Below are 18,398 nucleotides of genomic sequence, written 5' to 3'. Positions count from 1 at the left end.
CACCTCCAAGTAACCTAGTTGTCTCCTTCGACTGGAATCAACTGGGCAGACCCCGTTTGCCAGCAAGCATACCATTCCGAATTATCGTTCAAATATATAGAATGGTCATGGCTGGAACCATAATAGATGAGGGGGCTTCTGTGAGTATCCTTTCCTCTATTGCTTGGAAAGCGCTTGGTTCGCCATCGCTTTCGCCTGAGATGAGAAATCTGACAGGCTTTGATAAAGGAACCAGTCGACCTTTAGGGATCCTTCCCGATGTGCCCATAACATTGAGAGGGAAGACAGTTCGCATGAACGTCATGGTAGTTCAAGGACCCTTGGATTATAACCTACTCCTTGGACGAGACTATATTTATTGCATGGGAGCCATCGTCTCCTCACTCTTTAGAGTAATGTGTTTTCCGCACGAGGGAAGAGTGGTCAAGCTCGTGGACCAGCTTTCATTTCCCGGATCATGCATAGCAAATAGTCATATACCGTCCCTAAATGGTCTCTTCACACAAGAAATGTCTCAATCCCCAGTCCGTCCTCCCGATGAGCGCGAGTAATTCGGAGGGATATGACTAAAACCCAGGGGGCATGCATCCTGGTCTGCTTCGGCAGGAAAACTTCGGGTATAGGATAGGTTTCCGCGGGAGAATATGACTAGTCTGTACCCCATCCGTCGGTGGAAGAGGGGTTATTCTAGAATAAGATTCTCTTGTCAAAGTTATGTGAGTTGGCGGACGTCGTCGCTCGCCATTGTTTATCTCAGTAGATATCGCCGAAGAAGTGTTTTTTTTGCACCGCGAATAGAGCAATCTTTGGGTGACCTGTAAGAGGTAGGCCTCTCCTGATGGAACAAATGTTTTGTCTACAAATTGAGGGGTAACCTTGAAACCATATTTTATACCTGGGGGCATGCAAACCTTTTGGAGTGCAAGCAAAGGGCGACTATTTATTTTTTAATTTTTTAGGTCCTCCTTTTAAACCCATAGGCTAACCCTTTAAACTCGTAGGATTAGTCGTCACCTAACTTGCATAAAGAAAGGATGTGGGGCAAAAATCTAAAAGTTGTCATTTTTATGTGAGACATTCTTATCATATGACTGGATTAATCAAGCAGTTTTAGCACATAGTTCATGCTCGTTAAAAAATAAACATAAGACATGAGCAAATGTTTCCACCCCCGTTTAAGCTCGTTAAAAAATGAACTATTCCCCGGTAAATAACCACCGTGAATGAAGCATTTCAGCCATTAAAGCCTTGGTCGTGTTTGCACCGTCACCTCCACTTTTCCATTGGCCGATCATTCACCTCCATTTGATTGTTTACCCATTTTGAGGAACAACTGCGAAGAGTGATTTCACTAGCCATCCTTGTGACACTACCGTGATTGGAAAATTCCAAACCTTACCTGGAATCAGCTGCTACCCATTTTATCACTCGTTCCTCAAAAGACGAGTCTTCTTTAAGATCTTTTCAACCGACTCGTAAAATATGAAGAGATTGCCGAGTTTTGGCCTTCCAGTTCGTTAAAGCGACAGGAAGTGCTATCCCTCCTCTAGATTTTAATCTTTTTGGACCTGAGGGATTATTGCACAAAAAGATCGAGCGCTTGTTTTGTTCGGCTCGTTAAAAGTATTGAAAATTCATCCCTTCTGTATTGTTTTATACTTTTTCGGACTTAAGGGATTAGATGATGAAAAAGGAATTTCGGAGTTACCTTTACGTACCTTTTCAGACTCTCTAAAAATGAAAAGGACCGAGTTATATTTTTTGTTAGACTCGTTAAAAAGATTAATAGCGACAAACTTGTCTTTAGACGAGAACGAGTTTCACTATCGCTAGGCTCGTTAAAACATAGCGATGGGTTTGCTCGAAGGGAAAATTATAGAACAAGCATATGTTATCCTCTTCAAGCTTGACAAAAATAAAGAGGTACTGGTCAGCAATGACTGGGGAAAAATTGGGAAGAAAACTCAAAGAATCTTTATTGGTAGCAAGTCGCTCTTGAACATGACACTTCCACTCCGTGCCCGAGTCGGGTTGGGTTGTTTCATTCACCGGTCACATCACCATGGTCACACCATACCATCCACATTTGGGGTAAATGCTACCAATCCATCACATAAGTGTCGCCGACATGTTCAAGAGAAGTCATCCAGAGAAGTCACCTGTGTCCCATCCACTACCATACATTATACTTCATTCTTTCATGACCGCCATCCTAAACCATATATCATCAGATCATTTTCACTTCCATCAAAATCATTTGCTCCGTTCCGTGTCATTGATGTGGGATTCATTAAGGCCCTCCTTTGACGGATCGCTTCTTGTCGACACCAGCTCATTATCTAAGAAGTTGATCTAGGAACACCCCATTCAGTACTTTGAAGCTTGCATGCCTCAATGGCAAGTTTCTCACTTCCGGCGATAGGTATACATCAATGACCTTTGACCGAAAGATTTTGCATGGTGTTCGACGCCAAGTCCTTTATTCACACCACGTGAATTGTACTGCAGTACTTTGAGGGTCATTATCATTATCGGTGATTCCTCTCGCGCTTGTTAACAGTTTACATCATTGACTGGTAATCAAGCGATGTCTTTCCATGTTCGACCTCAAAACATTTCTCACATGGATCGACTTGTACTTCGAGTGAAGATCAGACGAGATTGAAGACCTCGGATCTAGTTTCATCCATACGGGCTGCGATATATATTCAGGAAAATAAAGACATTGAAATGTACAACATTGTAGCACAGATAATCATCCTACCAAAAGGATGATGGCTCTATCAGAATCATCAGTCTACCATCATACGATTGTTTATCCTATGTACATGAAAATGAATTTATAAAGCTGAGTATGGGAATGCCTACCTCAGCTAGATCATGAAAACAATATGAAGATAATGTATTGTATTGTATCTTATTACAGGTCTCCTCCCAGCATTGAAAGAACTTCGGATCCTCCTAATAAAGCATTTCACCCGATAAACGACCTCATACTTTAGGGGCCAACTGTTATAGACATTTTTGTTTCTTACAGCTCTAAGCATGAAATGTCCATAAACCAAGGGCTCCTAATTCCCTAAAAGTGTTGTTCTAACTCCTAAAGGAACAAGGTCAACAAATTACAGCTTCTCCCAGAAGTTCTCCACCAGAAACTGCTCAGAATCAGTCAAATCAGGATCATTTCAGCTGCTCCACTAGCCAAGTGTGTTGCATAGCACCCAAGTCCACTAGCTAGGTGCGTTGCAACGCACCTAAATGCACTACTAGGGTGCGTTGAGCGGGAAATGACAAGTGGCAGAGTCATTCCACGAGGTGGAGAGACAATGGAAGCTTCCAGAATCTTCTCCAATGACACTTGCCTCACTGAATTCGACCAAAGATGAGTAAGAGGTTCTCAGTCTCCAAGTGGAAGCAAGAACTGATAGAGAAGACACTAGTCAAATCATAAGCTGACTCATACTCCTTGCATACATCTATATATGGATCCCTCATCCCAGAGATCCGGAGGCTAGAATTTTGTACATTGCAGAGAATTGTTGTTGGTTTTGAGATAGATATCAGAGTATTGGGTGATTTATGCTTTGTTGGAGGTGAAGAGGGGCTTCTTTGCTGGGAGGTTGATGCTGGATCAGGAATCATCGGTTGTAACTCCTCCTGGATCTTCTTTTTATATCAATAAAACTATTTGAGTTTCTCCTACATGCTTGTGTATCATTGATGTTTGTTACATTTGTATGTTTAGCTTAAATCTGATCCTAAGCTTTTTATGAATATAAACCCATGTCTTTGTATATTTTCCTTCTTCTGTGATCTTGCAGGTACTTGGTGAAGCTGGGCAAGTAAGGGAGCAGGTAGCTGGAAGCTGTCAAAGAGGAGAGAGATTGGATCAAAGGACTAGCGCAAGACACAGGTTGGTTCATCCTATTTCTCTTTGTTTATAGTTCATAAAGAAGAATACAAAAGTAGTTTTCTCTATTTGTTTCTAAGGTCACTGTCACACCTTAGTGGGATAGGGTCGTTCTGAATAGACACTTTTCCCGTTAACACAACAACAATCTGCAAACAATTTCGATGAACCACTAAATTAAAACACAAAGGCAGGATGACAGCCCCTCTGATGTTAAACATTTACAACACATCAACTAATTGCAAGTAGGCACAACCTGGAACATAGAAGAAGTGAGCAGTGAGCAAATGACAACAAAAGAAGCTTGTATTAGTTGGAAATCAAGACCAGAAGTTGTAGGTCTCATAGTATTTACAGTCTCCAGAAGTTAAAGGCTACAACACACTATCATTCATCAAACACTCATCAACCTGATTCATCTTTGTTATGGGTATATATGGTGTTACATTACAAAATATCTCTGCTAAACAATGCGTGGAGGGATCATAAATGGTCACCAACGACATTTACACTTTGAAATGGGCCTCTGATACAAATCTGACTATGTTTGGAGAGGGATTTGACCCTCTCTGGTGCTCTGCAGTCCTCCTTGGGCAGGTGGTGTGAGATATCAATGAAACCCATAACCATTGAATGCTCTGAAGTGATCGGCGGTGTCCTGTTTCCTTCTCGGCCATACTGTTGGTTAATTGTAGTCGTTGAACATTAAAACAACTCAGCATGACTGTTTTGGTTATAAACAGTGAAACGCCGCCAAACTACTCATTCCTGCCCATCACTGCTTCATTTGGACTTTAAAAGTCCTCAAGCATGGTTCAATCATCTATCGGGTCCGCCATTTGGGTCACAATCGCATATCTTAGCCGGGCCGATCCCCTGTTTCCTTATATTTGCAAATACATGTAAAAATGCTGCAAAATCATGAAAAATGCCTCCTCTCGGACTTGAAATATTAAATAATTTTGTTCCGGAAACCCATCGGGTCCGGGTCTCATCGCATCAGCATATATATGAAAACGTTGAGCACCCTTGGTTTCCTCGATTGCGATATGCCGAAGCGATTTGGGCCAATACCTCCAATCCTTTTCTTTTCTTTATACTTGGAAATACATAAAAACACTGAAAAACATGAAGAATTTGCTTTTGACGGACCTGAAAATATATAAATTTCACTTCCCGGACCCTTTCGGGACCGGGCTTCATCGCTATCGGCACTCACCAAGGCTTCCTTTGTATTTCCTTTATACATTGAGAACACACAAAATACATTGAAAATGGCCCCCGCGCGGACCTGAAATTTTATAAAAAATCCTTTATATCGCCATCAGGTCCGACGCATCGGGTCGCATGCATGTCTTAAGTGAAGGCCCTGCCCCTTTGGTTTTGATGATAGCGAAATGCCGACTTGCGACCCACCGATACGATAACCGTTGATGCGATGCATTTTGAATTATACTCGAAAAACATTGCAAACACGGGAAAATTGGCCGCTGGCGGAACAGAACTATTATGCGATAGAGTGCTAAATTCTGCATGCTTGTGTACTCTTAGAAAGACGTTCAGAACAAGGGACTCAAAACATTCCTATCATTTCCCACTTTATAGATATATGTAGAGTTCAAAAAAATATTTAGAAAGTTATTATCAAAAGAAAGGAGCCATGGGGCAAGAAGCCAAAAGGCAGACCTCTAAAGTCGATCTACTATTTCCCCCTTTCCAATGTGCTGATCTAGGAGAATTGGCACGTCATCTGGAGTAACATAGCCATACCTGAAAAGTGGACAAATGTTCATGATTCCAATCAATTCCATACACTGTAAACTTCAAGTACAATTATAAGTCCAAACAACTAGTGCAAAGATGTAGCGAAATAATAAAAATGCTATTCAAGGGAAACTGCACTCCATGAGTAAGACAGTAATGCAAAAAAATTAAAACAATTTTTAACCACAGAGATTGAGATGACTAAAAGAGACATCTCACCAGTGACCAGTAACTTCACCATCAACATTTGGACCATATATTATAAGGTTCCCAACATATTTTTGACCACCAACGTGTGAGCATGGACTCACAGCTACATGACCTTTAAGGCCTCGAGATTCTATTTCTTCTTTTAATCTCTTGATAAGAGCAGGTCCACAAACACCACACCTTCGATCTCGACTAGTATGTGAACATACAAAGATATGTGATCCAGTGAGTATTTCAGGATTTCCTGAAAGCCATTCTGTATCTTTGACAATCACCTCTTCCACAAAGGTATCAACATCAAAGTGTGTCAAACCCCTGCATCAGTAAAACCAGTGATTCATTAAAATATAGAAGAGAAGAGTGTAAGACTTAAGTACTTAAATCTCAACCTCAAGTGTTGCTTTAAAAGACAAAGATGCTGGACATTTCATTACCATTCACTTGAAATGTGTAAAAGCAACTTCACACAGACTGATGATAGAGTGAATTGTACTTAATAAAGGTGACAACAATCTGAGTTTAAGCTATAATGATTTGCCCAAAATAAAAATAAAAACACAATCTATAGAAAAAAACAAGTGTTGTAACCCAGAAACTCTAATTTATAGTGCCATAAAAAATGAATTAGTGAGTTTTGACCAAAAGACATACTAATACAGCTACGAGTAGATTAGTTCCAAGTCCTGACACACCAGGTAACTACCAGAAGCACCCTAATCTATTACACATTCCAACCTCAATAGCCGATTCAAGTCTCTGTTCACCTTTAATTTTTAACTATCATGCAAGCAACACTGAAATAGCATAACCAATAAGTTGAAAAGCTACAATAACCAAATTTTACATAAGAGCATGCTCAAAACTCCTAGAAACAAGTCCAAAAACAATAAAAATGAAAAGTGGAGCATATAACTTACTTGTATCTGATCATATCTGGAAATATCAAAACATCTCCGTTTGAAGTATCTGTTCCATCCCGCCCCTCGCATATTGTAAAGTGTGTCTGCTCCAACAAAGTATTGACAGTGAGACAATTAACCACTAATGGCCATGTAAAAAATGTAAACATAGATAACTTCAATCAAAGAGTCAGGCACCAACCAACAAAAGCTAATTAGATAAAATAAAGAGACCCTGCCCACATGTGGATTGTGATGCCTGACTTCACGAATCTGGAACCAGTTACCACTTTGTAAAATCTTTGGACTAAACCTAGTTTCACTGCATTTGTACTGTGAACAAGAAAAATCCTGTTGTGTAATAAAACTAGAACGAACAAGGTTCGTTCTTCAAGTTAAATACTCCAGAAGACATGGAATGTAAAGATCCCCATTGAAATACAAGAATATATATTAAAAGTAAGAATAAGAATGATGTTACAAATGAGAGTGAGGGTCTTCTTATATACCCTAGGCAGGTGCCTCTTCATGGAAGATAATGTCCCATTTAGACATACCTCTTCAGTACTAATTAACTAATCATTATTACAATTATCATCATTATTTATATTTATACTATTTATATATTTTTATTCATATCATTGTCTTCCTCTTCATAAAGCTTTGTCCTCAAAGCTTTGTTGATGAAAAGGTTTGATCTCTTTTTATGTTTCGAATGTATTCTCGTCTTGGGACTGTCATCTTTGTCGATACAAGTTGATATGACCTTTGGAGTGATAAATAAAATTGCCATACTGAGAAGGGACAATCTTGTGGTTACTGGATACTTCGTGTGAATTGTTATCACAAGACTAAATTGTACTGACATTAGTAGTCTTCGGAAGATAAGTTTGTGGTTCTTGTTCTGAGTGATACAGATTCGTAGATTGATTGTGATGTTTATTCTTGTGATTCAGATGTAGATAAGGAGCTAATCTTATTTGACCTTCCATTAACACGTGTGTGGTGATTTCCTGATTTATTGTGGGCACTAATGTAGTTATATAATCTTCACTTGAAATCTCTGATGTTTGAAATGAAACTTTCTGAGTACATCTTCACTTCAATTGGTATATCCTCTTCTTGAGTTGTGATATTGACTGAATCAGTGTTCATTCCCTTATCTTTCACTTGGACTGTTATGACTGGAGATTTTGATACCTCTTTGTGAGTAAGTTGTTCTAACTTGTCTTTTAATGATTTCTTATCATCCTTAAATTTCTTAATTTGACTTAGTAGACTTTGATTAAGTAGACTTTGATTAAGTAGACTTTGATTATGGTTTCTTAGACGTAAAAATTCTTTGGTTTCTGATTCATCAACTTTATTTTCAACATTTTGACTTTTAAGATTTTCATCTTTTAGATCTCTGATTTGTTTTAATAACCTTTGATTCATGTCATTTAAGCGCAAATTTTCTTCTTTCTCTGATCGAATCTCATTGAATTTCTTTCTTTCCTTGAATTTCTTGACCTTCACAAGTAATTTTTGGCTATGGTCCCTTAGATGCAAAATTTCCTCTTCCTTTTCTATTAATTTTTTGTTCTAGTTTGGCAAGTTTTTCCTCTCATTCTATCATTTGCATCAGGACATCATCTTGACATTCTTCTGCATAAAATAATTTTCAACATGTTGGACAACATATTTCGCAATTTTTATGAATCCATGGATATTCAATGTATGTTATACAAAACGAACATTTAGTCCAAAATAATGATTGTTTTGTGGAACTCATATTGATTGCTTTCTTTTCTTCAATTTTACTTGCTTTCACCACTAAAAGTTATTTTTATGCTCTTTCTTCCCACTTATATTCCCACCTTATATTATTCTCTCTTTATAAAGAGTTATTATATTTGCTTCACTTTTTAATAAAAATGCTCATTTATTTTCAATTGACTTTTTATAATCCATTTATTAGCTTGTACTTTCAATAAATATAAATGGAATTAAATCTTTTCTCTTTTCAAATGGAACTTCCTTTTATTACCAAAAATTCTTAACTTTCATTAACCCCCTCTTCATAAAGTATTACCAAGCCAAGACATCTATTGTGAATGGTCAAACGTCACAACCTTTAATGAATGTCACTTTATGCCTTTAATGTGTTCAACTTATGCACTGTATGGCCCGATAATCGATTAATTGATTGTAGGGCGTCTAAAAAAATGCATGGTTGACTTGTATAGTAGCTGTGATGATTTATGTCTATACGAAACAAAATAAATAAATAAATGGATGTATGGTGTGGCTAGTGCAGATAAACAAACGTCAATACAACGGTTTTTTTGTTGTTGAAAAACGTTAGGGTGGATCTGCACGACCAGACAAGCACACTTGCAAGGTGGTGGTTGGAGCGTTTGGTGGTGGCGCAATCAATGATCTTCGATGGATGCACGCAGATTGCTCTGGTCGATGGCAGCAATTTCAGCGGCGTTGCAGAGTGGAAGTGGCTGTGACATGGAAGAATTCGTGGAGCAGGGATCTGATAGCAGTGAATAGGGTGGCGATGGCAGTGGGTCGAAGGCTACAGCCACTGTTGGGAACAGGGAAATGTAGCTCGAGGGCCAAAAGGCGGCTCAAAGGGTAGCAATGTGGTAGTGTCTGGGACTACGTCGAATGGTGTTAAGTTTTGTAGATGTTCTATGCTAAGAGCAATTTCACTTTTCTCACAGCAATCATACAAGTAGATAAGCAAAATGCAGATAGAACATATAAGCAGATCTTATAGAAGACAAATCAGAAACAAGAAAAATGTATGTGTTCGTTTCGGCGGTCAACAGGATGCTTCAACCAGCAAAGTCTCCTTTGGTCAGCCAGCCCGACATGTGTCACAACAACCCTCCAACCAGTAGATGAGTCAACCCAAGTCAGTTGAGAGAGGAAGATGTGAGTTGTGTAGTGTTCAAATTCTCTCCAACTTTTCTTGTATATATATCCATCAATGAGGGTGTGAGACACATCTGTTGGGCATGTGAGCCTACATTACAAAACTGGCTGACCTTGCACATATAATTTATTAAGAATAATAAATTCAAAATATAAGTTCTGCTCATCGGATTAAGACTATTTTTATATGGATTTTACACCTCTCAGAAAGAGGAATCCAACAAAAATATTAGCCTCTTAATCTGAGCATTAGAACATGGAGTTTGGACCTAGTTGTCCAATTTTAACACTCCCTCTCAACTAGGGAGAACTCCATCTATTAGTGCAATTAACATCGTGAGTCATCCCGCCGAAACTTGCTTTGCTGGCTTCTTTATTTCAGAACAGAAGTGGGTCAGTCACAAAGACATCATTCCCCGACTGACATAATCAGTCCAGAGGTCCCAGACCTCACAAATCTTGATCCCAGATCAAGTGGTTGGACCATGCCATCCTAGATAGAGAGTACGGAAATCTCTGATGCGTCCATCAGTCTTTGCTAATAGTCTCTAGCTTTTCCACACCTCATTGGCCAAATGAGAGGTACTTCCCATGAGCCCTGAACTCAATGGGTAGGATGCATATGGGGCACAGATTAAATGAGTGGCGAACCAGCTCAATAATCACAAGGGTGGGGCAGAAGCATTATGAGTGCTTATAGCTCCGAGAAGCTATCCCCAAAGCCCCCCAGAGCTCCCAGAGCTCATCGTCCAACAGGACCCACATCATAGGGTCTTTCCATGACACAAAGATTCTCACGGAAGGTTAGGAACTTGACCTTCCCCAGGGGCTTAGTGAGAATATCCGCGACCTGCTCATCAGTTCCTATATGATCGAGCCTTACGGCGCCTCGCTGTACCATATCCCGGATAAAGTGGTACCTGATATCAATATGCTTGGATCGGTCGTGGAACACAGGATTCTCAGTCATACGAATCCCACTCTGATTATCACAGAGTATTACGGTGGTATCTAGCACATGTTGGAACAGCTCACTAAAGAGCTTCCTCAACCAAACTGCTTCACAACAGGCCATACTAGCAGCAATGTATTCGGCCTCCGCAGTGCTCAAAGCCACCGACTTCTGCTTCCTGCTCATCCATGAGATCGAAGTAGAACCAAGATTGAAACAGCATCCAGATGTGCTCTTACGATCCACCACACTACCAGCCCAATCGGCATCAGTATATCCCTAGAGTATCACACTCCCGGCAGTGTATCTCAGCCCATGGTTTATCGTGCCCCGAAGATATCTCAAAAGATTCTTGGCACCAACCCAGTGAAAATGATGAGGCTCAACCATCTGTTGACTCAAAGTATTCACTGCAAAACATATGTCCGGACGGGTGTTCACTAAGAACATCAAAGCTCCTATGAGTTGACGATACTCAGTAGGATTGGCCAAGATAGGCCCTGCAGCGCTGCCACTCAACTTCTTAAAGTTGAGTTCCATTGGTGTCGACACGGACTTACAGTCCACCATCCCAAATCTTTCCAGAAGCTTCACAATATACTTTCCTTGAGAAAGGAAAATCTCTCCAGGTCTCTGCCAGACCTCTAGGCCTAGGAAATAGTGCATCAGTCCTAGGTCTTTCATCTCGAACTCAGCAGCAAGCTCCCTCTTACATTGATGAATGAGAGGGTCATCACCTGTCAGGAAGAGGTCGTCCACATACAGCACTAGAATGAGAGGCTTTCCTTCCTCAACATTAAAGGTTTGGATCAACATTGCTTCGAGTGAAGCCCAGCTTCATCAAGTAACTATCCATCCTATCATACCAAGCTCTGGGTGCTTGCTTTAACCCATAGAGGGCTTTCTTCAACCTGCAGACATAAGTGTCTCGATCTTGAACTTCAAATCCCAGAGGTTGTTCTACATACACCTCTTCCTTTATTGCACCATGCAGAAAAGCGGTCTTGACATCCATCTGATGAAGACTCCATCCTTGCGTAGCAGCAAGGGCTATGATGGATCGGATGGTGGTATATCGAGCCACAGGTGCAAATATATCGTCATAGTCAAATCCTTCCTTTTGAGAGAAGCCACGGGCAACAAATCTTGCCTTAAACTTTTCAGCACTCCCATCAGATCCATGTTTAATCTTGTAGAGCCATTTAGCGGTGACAACAGATTTTTCCTTCGGTCTCGGGACCACATCCCAGACATCATTCTTCATAATAGCCTCATATTCTTCATGCATAGCATCCTTCCAGACTTGATGCTTGATGGCTTCCTCAAAAGATCCAGGTTCAGATTGTATAATAGTACTCATGGCAACTAGATACCCTTGGTATCTACACGGCTTCTTGCTTTCTCGGAATGTTTCCCTTAGGGCAGCATGACCCTCAGCATCTTCGAGGGTGTCCCTGAGCCATTATGGCCTCTTTCCTAGAGAAGGGGAAGGATCAATAGGGTCCATTGGCCCTTCAACATCAGGCATAGTCTCATCCTGGGGTTCTTCCAGATTTCCAGGTCTTTCTTCATGGTTTTCTTCAGATCTAGGAAGATCTACTACTTTCTTTAGGGAAGCATCTTCGTCAAAGGTGACATCATGGCTTATCTCTATTTCCCTTTGACCAGGTACATATACTCTATATGCCTTAGAAGTCTCACTGTAGCCCAAAAACATTCCTTTCTTCCCGGTAGCATCCAGCTTACTTCTCTTTTCTTTCGGCACATGAAAATAGACAGGACATCCAAAAATTCTAAAATGTGAGACATCAGGTTTCTTACCAGAGAAAACCTCTTCGGGAGTTTTGGAGTCCAAAGCGGAATGAGGGCATCGGTTTTGAATGTACACAACAGTATTTGCAGCTTCTCCCCACAGAAACTTTGGAAGACCCTGGTCACATAGCATGGCACGGGCAGCTTCCACAATAGTCCTATTCTTGCGTTCAGCAACACCATACTGCTCAGGAGTATATGCAGTGGTAGTCTCCCTCTTAATGCCAGCTTCTCTGCTAAAGTCTTTGAACTCATTTGACACAAGATGTGGCGCGAGCCAGGGACAAACCCCACAACGTGTGGGGAAACCCTTGATCAATTCTTCTTTTATCTTCAAAGTTCAGCAGAGAAAGAGAGAGAGAGTACATTTACAACAGAAGTTAACACTTTGACTTGTCTAGATCTAAGCATAGATCAGCTTCTGTAACAATGAGATCAGTTGAAGACATTCTGCTTCAACTGATTCTCCAAGGTGACGGCTTCACCCAACATAGTGTTGGAGCTTGTACTCATGTTGCATCCGTCACTGTGCTACACCTAGTCACTGAGCTGCTCCCATCTGCTCCCATCATCATGCTGCTCCTTACTAATGTGCCCATCATGCTGCATCATGCTGTCTCTTTCATCATCATGCTGCTGCTATGCTACAACACCTTGTTGCTACATCATGCTGCTGTTATACTTCTGTTGCTTCATTATACAACCATATGTATATCAGCCTTAGCTGCTTGCTATGGCTTGCAGCCTAGCAAAGCAGCTAGGCTATAGTTCCAGATTCCTAGACCCAAGGTAGTAGCTTAGCCCTCTGACTTCTAATCTGATGATAGTTGCTCCTAAACATATCTCATCCAAGTTACTGTCATATACAGTCATCACTTTTATGCACTAAGGTCACTATCATATCTGAAATTTCTGTCATGGATAAACTGTATCACATATCACTGTAACATATTTTGTCCTATAACCATATGTCTCTGCCATACGAACATTCATAACTGTAATGTGAGCCTAGCCATATTGAATACAATTCGAGTCCACTGTAGTGTAGTGTGATGCGATGCCAGAGATAGAGAAAATTCGAGCCACATAAATTTCGTGCCAGAGAGAATATAGTGACCTTGCTGCTGAGATTAGAACCTTAGATATATATGAATCATGAGCTTCCAAAATTGCATGTCTCAGAGATCATTAGTGTGTCACTGTAATTCAAATGCGTGCCTCAGATTATGCTACTGTAATTCAAATGCGTGCCTCAGATTATATCACTGTAATTCAAACGCGTACGTTTGTAATTCAAACGAAGTCTCGGATTATATCAGGGTGCCACTGTAATTCTAGCGTGCCACTGTAATACAAATGCGTGCTTCAGATTATATCAGCGAGTACACTTGGAGCGAGTGGAGAGTGAACCGCTGGCTACGATTGTGCGTGAACAGGTCTCCATTGATGCGGCTTCATTATTCCTCATCTGCGGCTACCCTTCCTTTACTGTATAACATATATATGTATAGAATGGCAGAGGAATGCGTGAACAGGTCTCCATATATAACTGCGGTTAACTACGTTTCCATATATAACTGCGGCTCACTGCGGCTTCATATATGACTGCGGCTCTTCATAGCTCCGATGCTTTTGATTGCGTATGCATTCTTCATTGACTGTGAGGGATCTCGACGATGGTTTCATTACTGTGGCTGACTGTATCACTGCGGCTATCATGTTATGCATGCGGCTCTACCTGCGGTTCTTCCGTGCTTGTTATCACTGCGGCTACATGCTATACCTTACAACATATTAGTGAAGCTAGAGACAAAGTCATGACTATATTGGATACAAAACCATGTATTTCAGTGTCAGGACTACTACGTCAAGGGATCACATATGACTGAGCTGAGATCTGTTATGTTGAGACTATAATATGCAGAGGAAACCATATTCGAACAGAGATCCATACCAATACATTACGCAGAGGAATCATACTAGAATACAAGATTAGTCTCACATCTAATTACAGAGAATTGAACTGAGATTCAATATAATACATCACATAGAATTAGTGTCAATATCATTGCAGAGAATTAGGGCATGACTGAGCGTTTTGTACCAATGCGAGAGAATTATATATAGGGCTGTAGTTGCTACGTGAGAAATCTTGAGGCAAAGTGAGGAGAATATAGACCATGTGAGCTCTTATCCTGTAATGAATGCGAGCTAGAATTCTAAACCATCAAAGAGAAGAACTCGAACCCATCTGAAATCTCAGAACCATCCATTTCCTGCGTATACATAACTCCATCATATGACTGCCAGAACCTCCTCTGCGTTATATATGTGTTTCCAGCGTATACATAACTCCTTGCACAGCGTATACATAACTCCAGCGTATGATTGCATAGCGTATGACTTCATGACTGCGTTCTCCCTTAGGGCATCATACTAGGCCGGCGTAATCTAGTGTGAATCTCCTTCTCCAAAACCCAAGACGTGGAGAGGAGAGCACTTGAAGTGAGTTTGTCTTCACCTCAGCTCTGATACCATGTTAAGTTTTATAGATGTTCTATGCTAAGAGCAATTTCACTTTTCTCACAGCAATCATACAAGTAGATAAGCAAAATGCAGATAGAACATATAAGCAGATCTTACAGAAGACAAATCAGAAACAAGAAAAATGTATGTGTTCGTTTCGACGGTCAACAGGATGCTTCAACCAGCAAAGTCTCCTTTGGTCAACCAGCCCAGCATGTGTCACAACAACCCTCCAACCAGTAGATGAGTCAATCCAAGTCAGTTGAGAGAGGAAGATGTGAGTTGTGTAGTGTTCAAATTCTCTCCAACTTTTCCTGTATATATATCCATCAATGAGGGTGTGAGACACATCTGTTGGGCATGTGAGCCTACATTACAAAACTGGCTGACCTTGCACATATAATTTATTAAGAATAATAAATTCAAAATATAAGTTCTGCTCATCGGATTAAGACTATTTTTATATGGATTTTACACCTCTCAGAAAGAGGAATCCAACAAAAATATTAGCCTCTTAATCTGAGCATCAGAACATGGAGTTTGGACCTAGTTGTCCAATTTTAACAAATGGCTACAGACTTGCGAGTGGATCTACACGACCAGACAAGCACTTACAAGGTGGTGGCTAGAGAATTTGGTGGTGGAGTAGTTAGTGATCTTCAATGGATGCACGCAGATTGCTCTGGTCAATGGCAGCAACTGCAGCGGCATTGCAGAGTGGAAATGACTCTCATATGGAAGAATTTGTGGAGCAGGGATTTGATAGCAATGAATTGGGTGGTGAAGCAGTGGGTCGAAGGCTACAGCGACTGTTGGCGATGGTGAAATGTAGCTCGAGGACCAAAAGGCGGCTCGAAGGGTAGTGACGTGGTGGTGTCTGGGACTACATCGAATGGCTACAGACTTGTGACTTGGGCATCCGCAGAATGGGGAGCAAACCAGTTGTAGCGGCAGTGCTCCGACGGTTGTCCAATGTTAAGTTCGAATTCTGAGTAGCAGAGCTATGGCTCTCTGGTGACTATGGTGTGGTCAAAGCAGTGTGTTGGTGGTCAGGAGTCAACCAGGTACCACCACTTTTTTTATATATTTAATTTTTCATATAATTTTTTATGTTTTTTTAGAAATGATTCTTTGATTTTTTTAATGTAATTTTTTTAGATATGATTCTTTTATTCTTTTATTTTTTTAATGTATTTTTTTTAAATCAAATTTTACTTCCTCTTTTTTTATGAATATATATATATATATATATATATATATATATATATATATATATATATATATATATATATATGTATGTATGTATGTATGTATGTATGTATGTATGTATGTATGTATGTATAATCCTTTGTTTTTCTCTTCTTTTTTAACTTTTTTTTGTTAAATGGCCAAGGCCCTATGCTGAAATGGAGAATCTCCAAAATTATGTAGCTTGAATCATGACGAAAACAAGGTTGACGATAGGTTGATAGCCAAAGGCTGGATCAGACTAGCTCTATGCAATGGTTGAGCGGCCAGAGGGTCGCACTGCTCTAATACCAAATAGAATGAACATAGTTTGTGCTTCAAGTTAAATACTCCAGAAGACTTGGAATATAAGGATCTCCATTGAGATACATGAATATATATTAAAAGTAAGGATAAGAATGATGTTACAAATGAGAGTGAGGGCCTACTTATATACCCTAGGCAGGTGCCTCTTCATGGAAGGTGATGTCCCATTTAGACATACCTCTTTAGTACTAATTTACTAATCATTGTTACAATTATCACCATTATTTATATTTATATTATCTATATATATTTTATTCATAACAAAATCAGATACAACTGATCACCACTTGACTCAATTTGTTCATATGTAAACTTAGAACTATCATAAACTGTTTATTTGTCTGCTCATCCATAGTGCCAATAGCATCTTAGTTTATATATTTAACTAAATTTTAGATTGCAGTTTCTGATTTAGAAAAAATTTAACTTTGACTTTAGCTAAAATTTAACTTGTGCATGTCTTTTGGGCATGTCAACTTTAAATTTTAGCTCCCTAATAAGATCTCAGTCTCTGATTTAGTAAAAATTTTAGCTTGCATACCATAATAACATCTTATTTTAAACCCTAAAGATTGAGCTAAAATTTTAGCTTGCACATCCTGATAACATCTTATTTCAGAGAAATCAATATGTTGATGTACTTCAACTTGGTATCTTCTGAGCTTACTACTGATTTAATCTCCATTCATGGTTTCCCCCGGGATATGGGGTGGTTCACTGTCCCAATCCACTCCTTGCTTTGTAAAAACTTGCTACAGCCACAGCAAAGAGGGCCCAGGCTTCGCATCCAACCTAGTCAAGGTTTATATAAATATTGAAGAAATGCCAAAACTCAAGGTTTCTCGAGATGCTCTAAAGAAGAAAGTTTTACTCTAGGTAGGGCAAGTGCTATTGGAAAATTTAAGATTTACAGGGGCCCAACCCAACACCGAAACCATGGAGGTGTAGGGTTCAGAAGCATTGAACTCCCCAGCTAAAAACTGAAGTCTGCTTCTACTTTTCTGGAAGAGGTTGTTTCTGGCTCTCATTTTCAGCTAAAGAGCAACTAGGGCGGTGTATTTTGCATTAGACCATGGTTTATGAGCCCCTGTGGTCTTTATCTCAATAGGTAATCTCTGTATTTTGACCCAAATGAGTAAGTCCCAACAACAATCCCCATTTGGGCAGCACCTCCATCATCTGGGAATCTGAAACCTTAGAGGCAACTGCAAACTCTATAGGGAAATACTTGGACAAAACCTAGCCTATTGCCAGTACATATGCTTGTGCTTGTATTTTTTATCAATGTGAACTATAGAGCAAGGGCTTCCAGAATTGATAGAACTACACATAGATAAGAGGACCCATCTTCAGAAGTTAGATTATGAGAAAATTCTATTTAAATGTAAAGACTTCCATGAATATGGGTTTTTTGCAATAGAATACCCACTAAAATTAGGGCAGGCTACTCAAGGAAAAAAACAATAAGGAAACCCTAAAACTTCACTCAATTCTCAACTGAGAGGAATGCAATGCAGAATCAAGGACAACCACAACAAAGTAAACTACTCTGCACCCAATGTCGTGTCAAAATAAACTTAATATTATGGACTCCACACCCACTAATACAGAGCCCAACTCTAAATAAACCCCTCACTTCCAAATCCGGTCAAAAAGTAGGGAAAAATTCCCGCTCACAGAACTTTGGATGCCCCTCCATCATCATTAATCTATGTTCCACCAAGTTTCCAAGACAAAGGAAGCCTAGGTGAAAAAAGAGGAACAAGGGGGGCATGTGGGAGCAACACCAATTTTAGGAAAATTCAGGGGGGATAAGGGGACATCGAGGTCCATAGCATAGGGG

At 40.0% G+C, this 18,398-nt stretch overlaps 1 protein-coding gene across 1 annotated transcript in view; it reads right to left on the bottom strand.

Moving 5' to 3' along the window:
• Positions 1 to 5,598: 5,598 nt before the first annotated feature.
• LOC149184114 (altered inheritance of mitochondria protein 32-like) overlaps positions 5,599 to 18,398 on the bottom strand; it is a 38,395-nt gene continuing 25,595 nt past the window's right edge. The window contains exons 2-4 of the mRNA XM_089415231.1: positions 6,802 to 6,887; positions 5,894 to 6,199; positions 5,599 to 5,680 (exon numbers count right to left, since the gene is read on the bottom strand). Of these exons, the coding sequence (XP_089271357.1) occupies positions 5,599 to 5,680; positions 5,894 to 6,199; positions 6,802 to 6,887 (474 nt within the window). The remainder of the gene's footprint in view (positions 5,681 to 5,893; positions 6,200 to 6,801; positions 6,888 to 18,398) is intronic.

The sequence above is a fragment of the Pinus tabuliformis genome, chromosome 3_2 (genome assembly GCF_031772625.1).
Source record: "Pinus tabuliformis cultivar Carrire ecotype Pingquan chromosome 3_2, CPIR1, whole genome shotgun sequence".
NCBI classification, from domain to species: domain Eukaryota; kingdom Viridiplantae; phylum Streptophyta; class Pinopsida; order Pinales; family Pinaceae; genus Pinus; species Pinus tabuliformis.
This window is presented reverse-complemented; position numbering and strand designations above follow the sequence as displayed.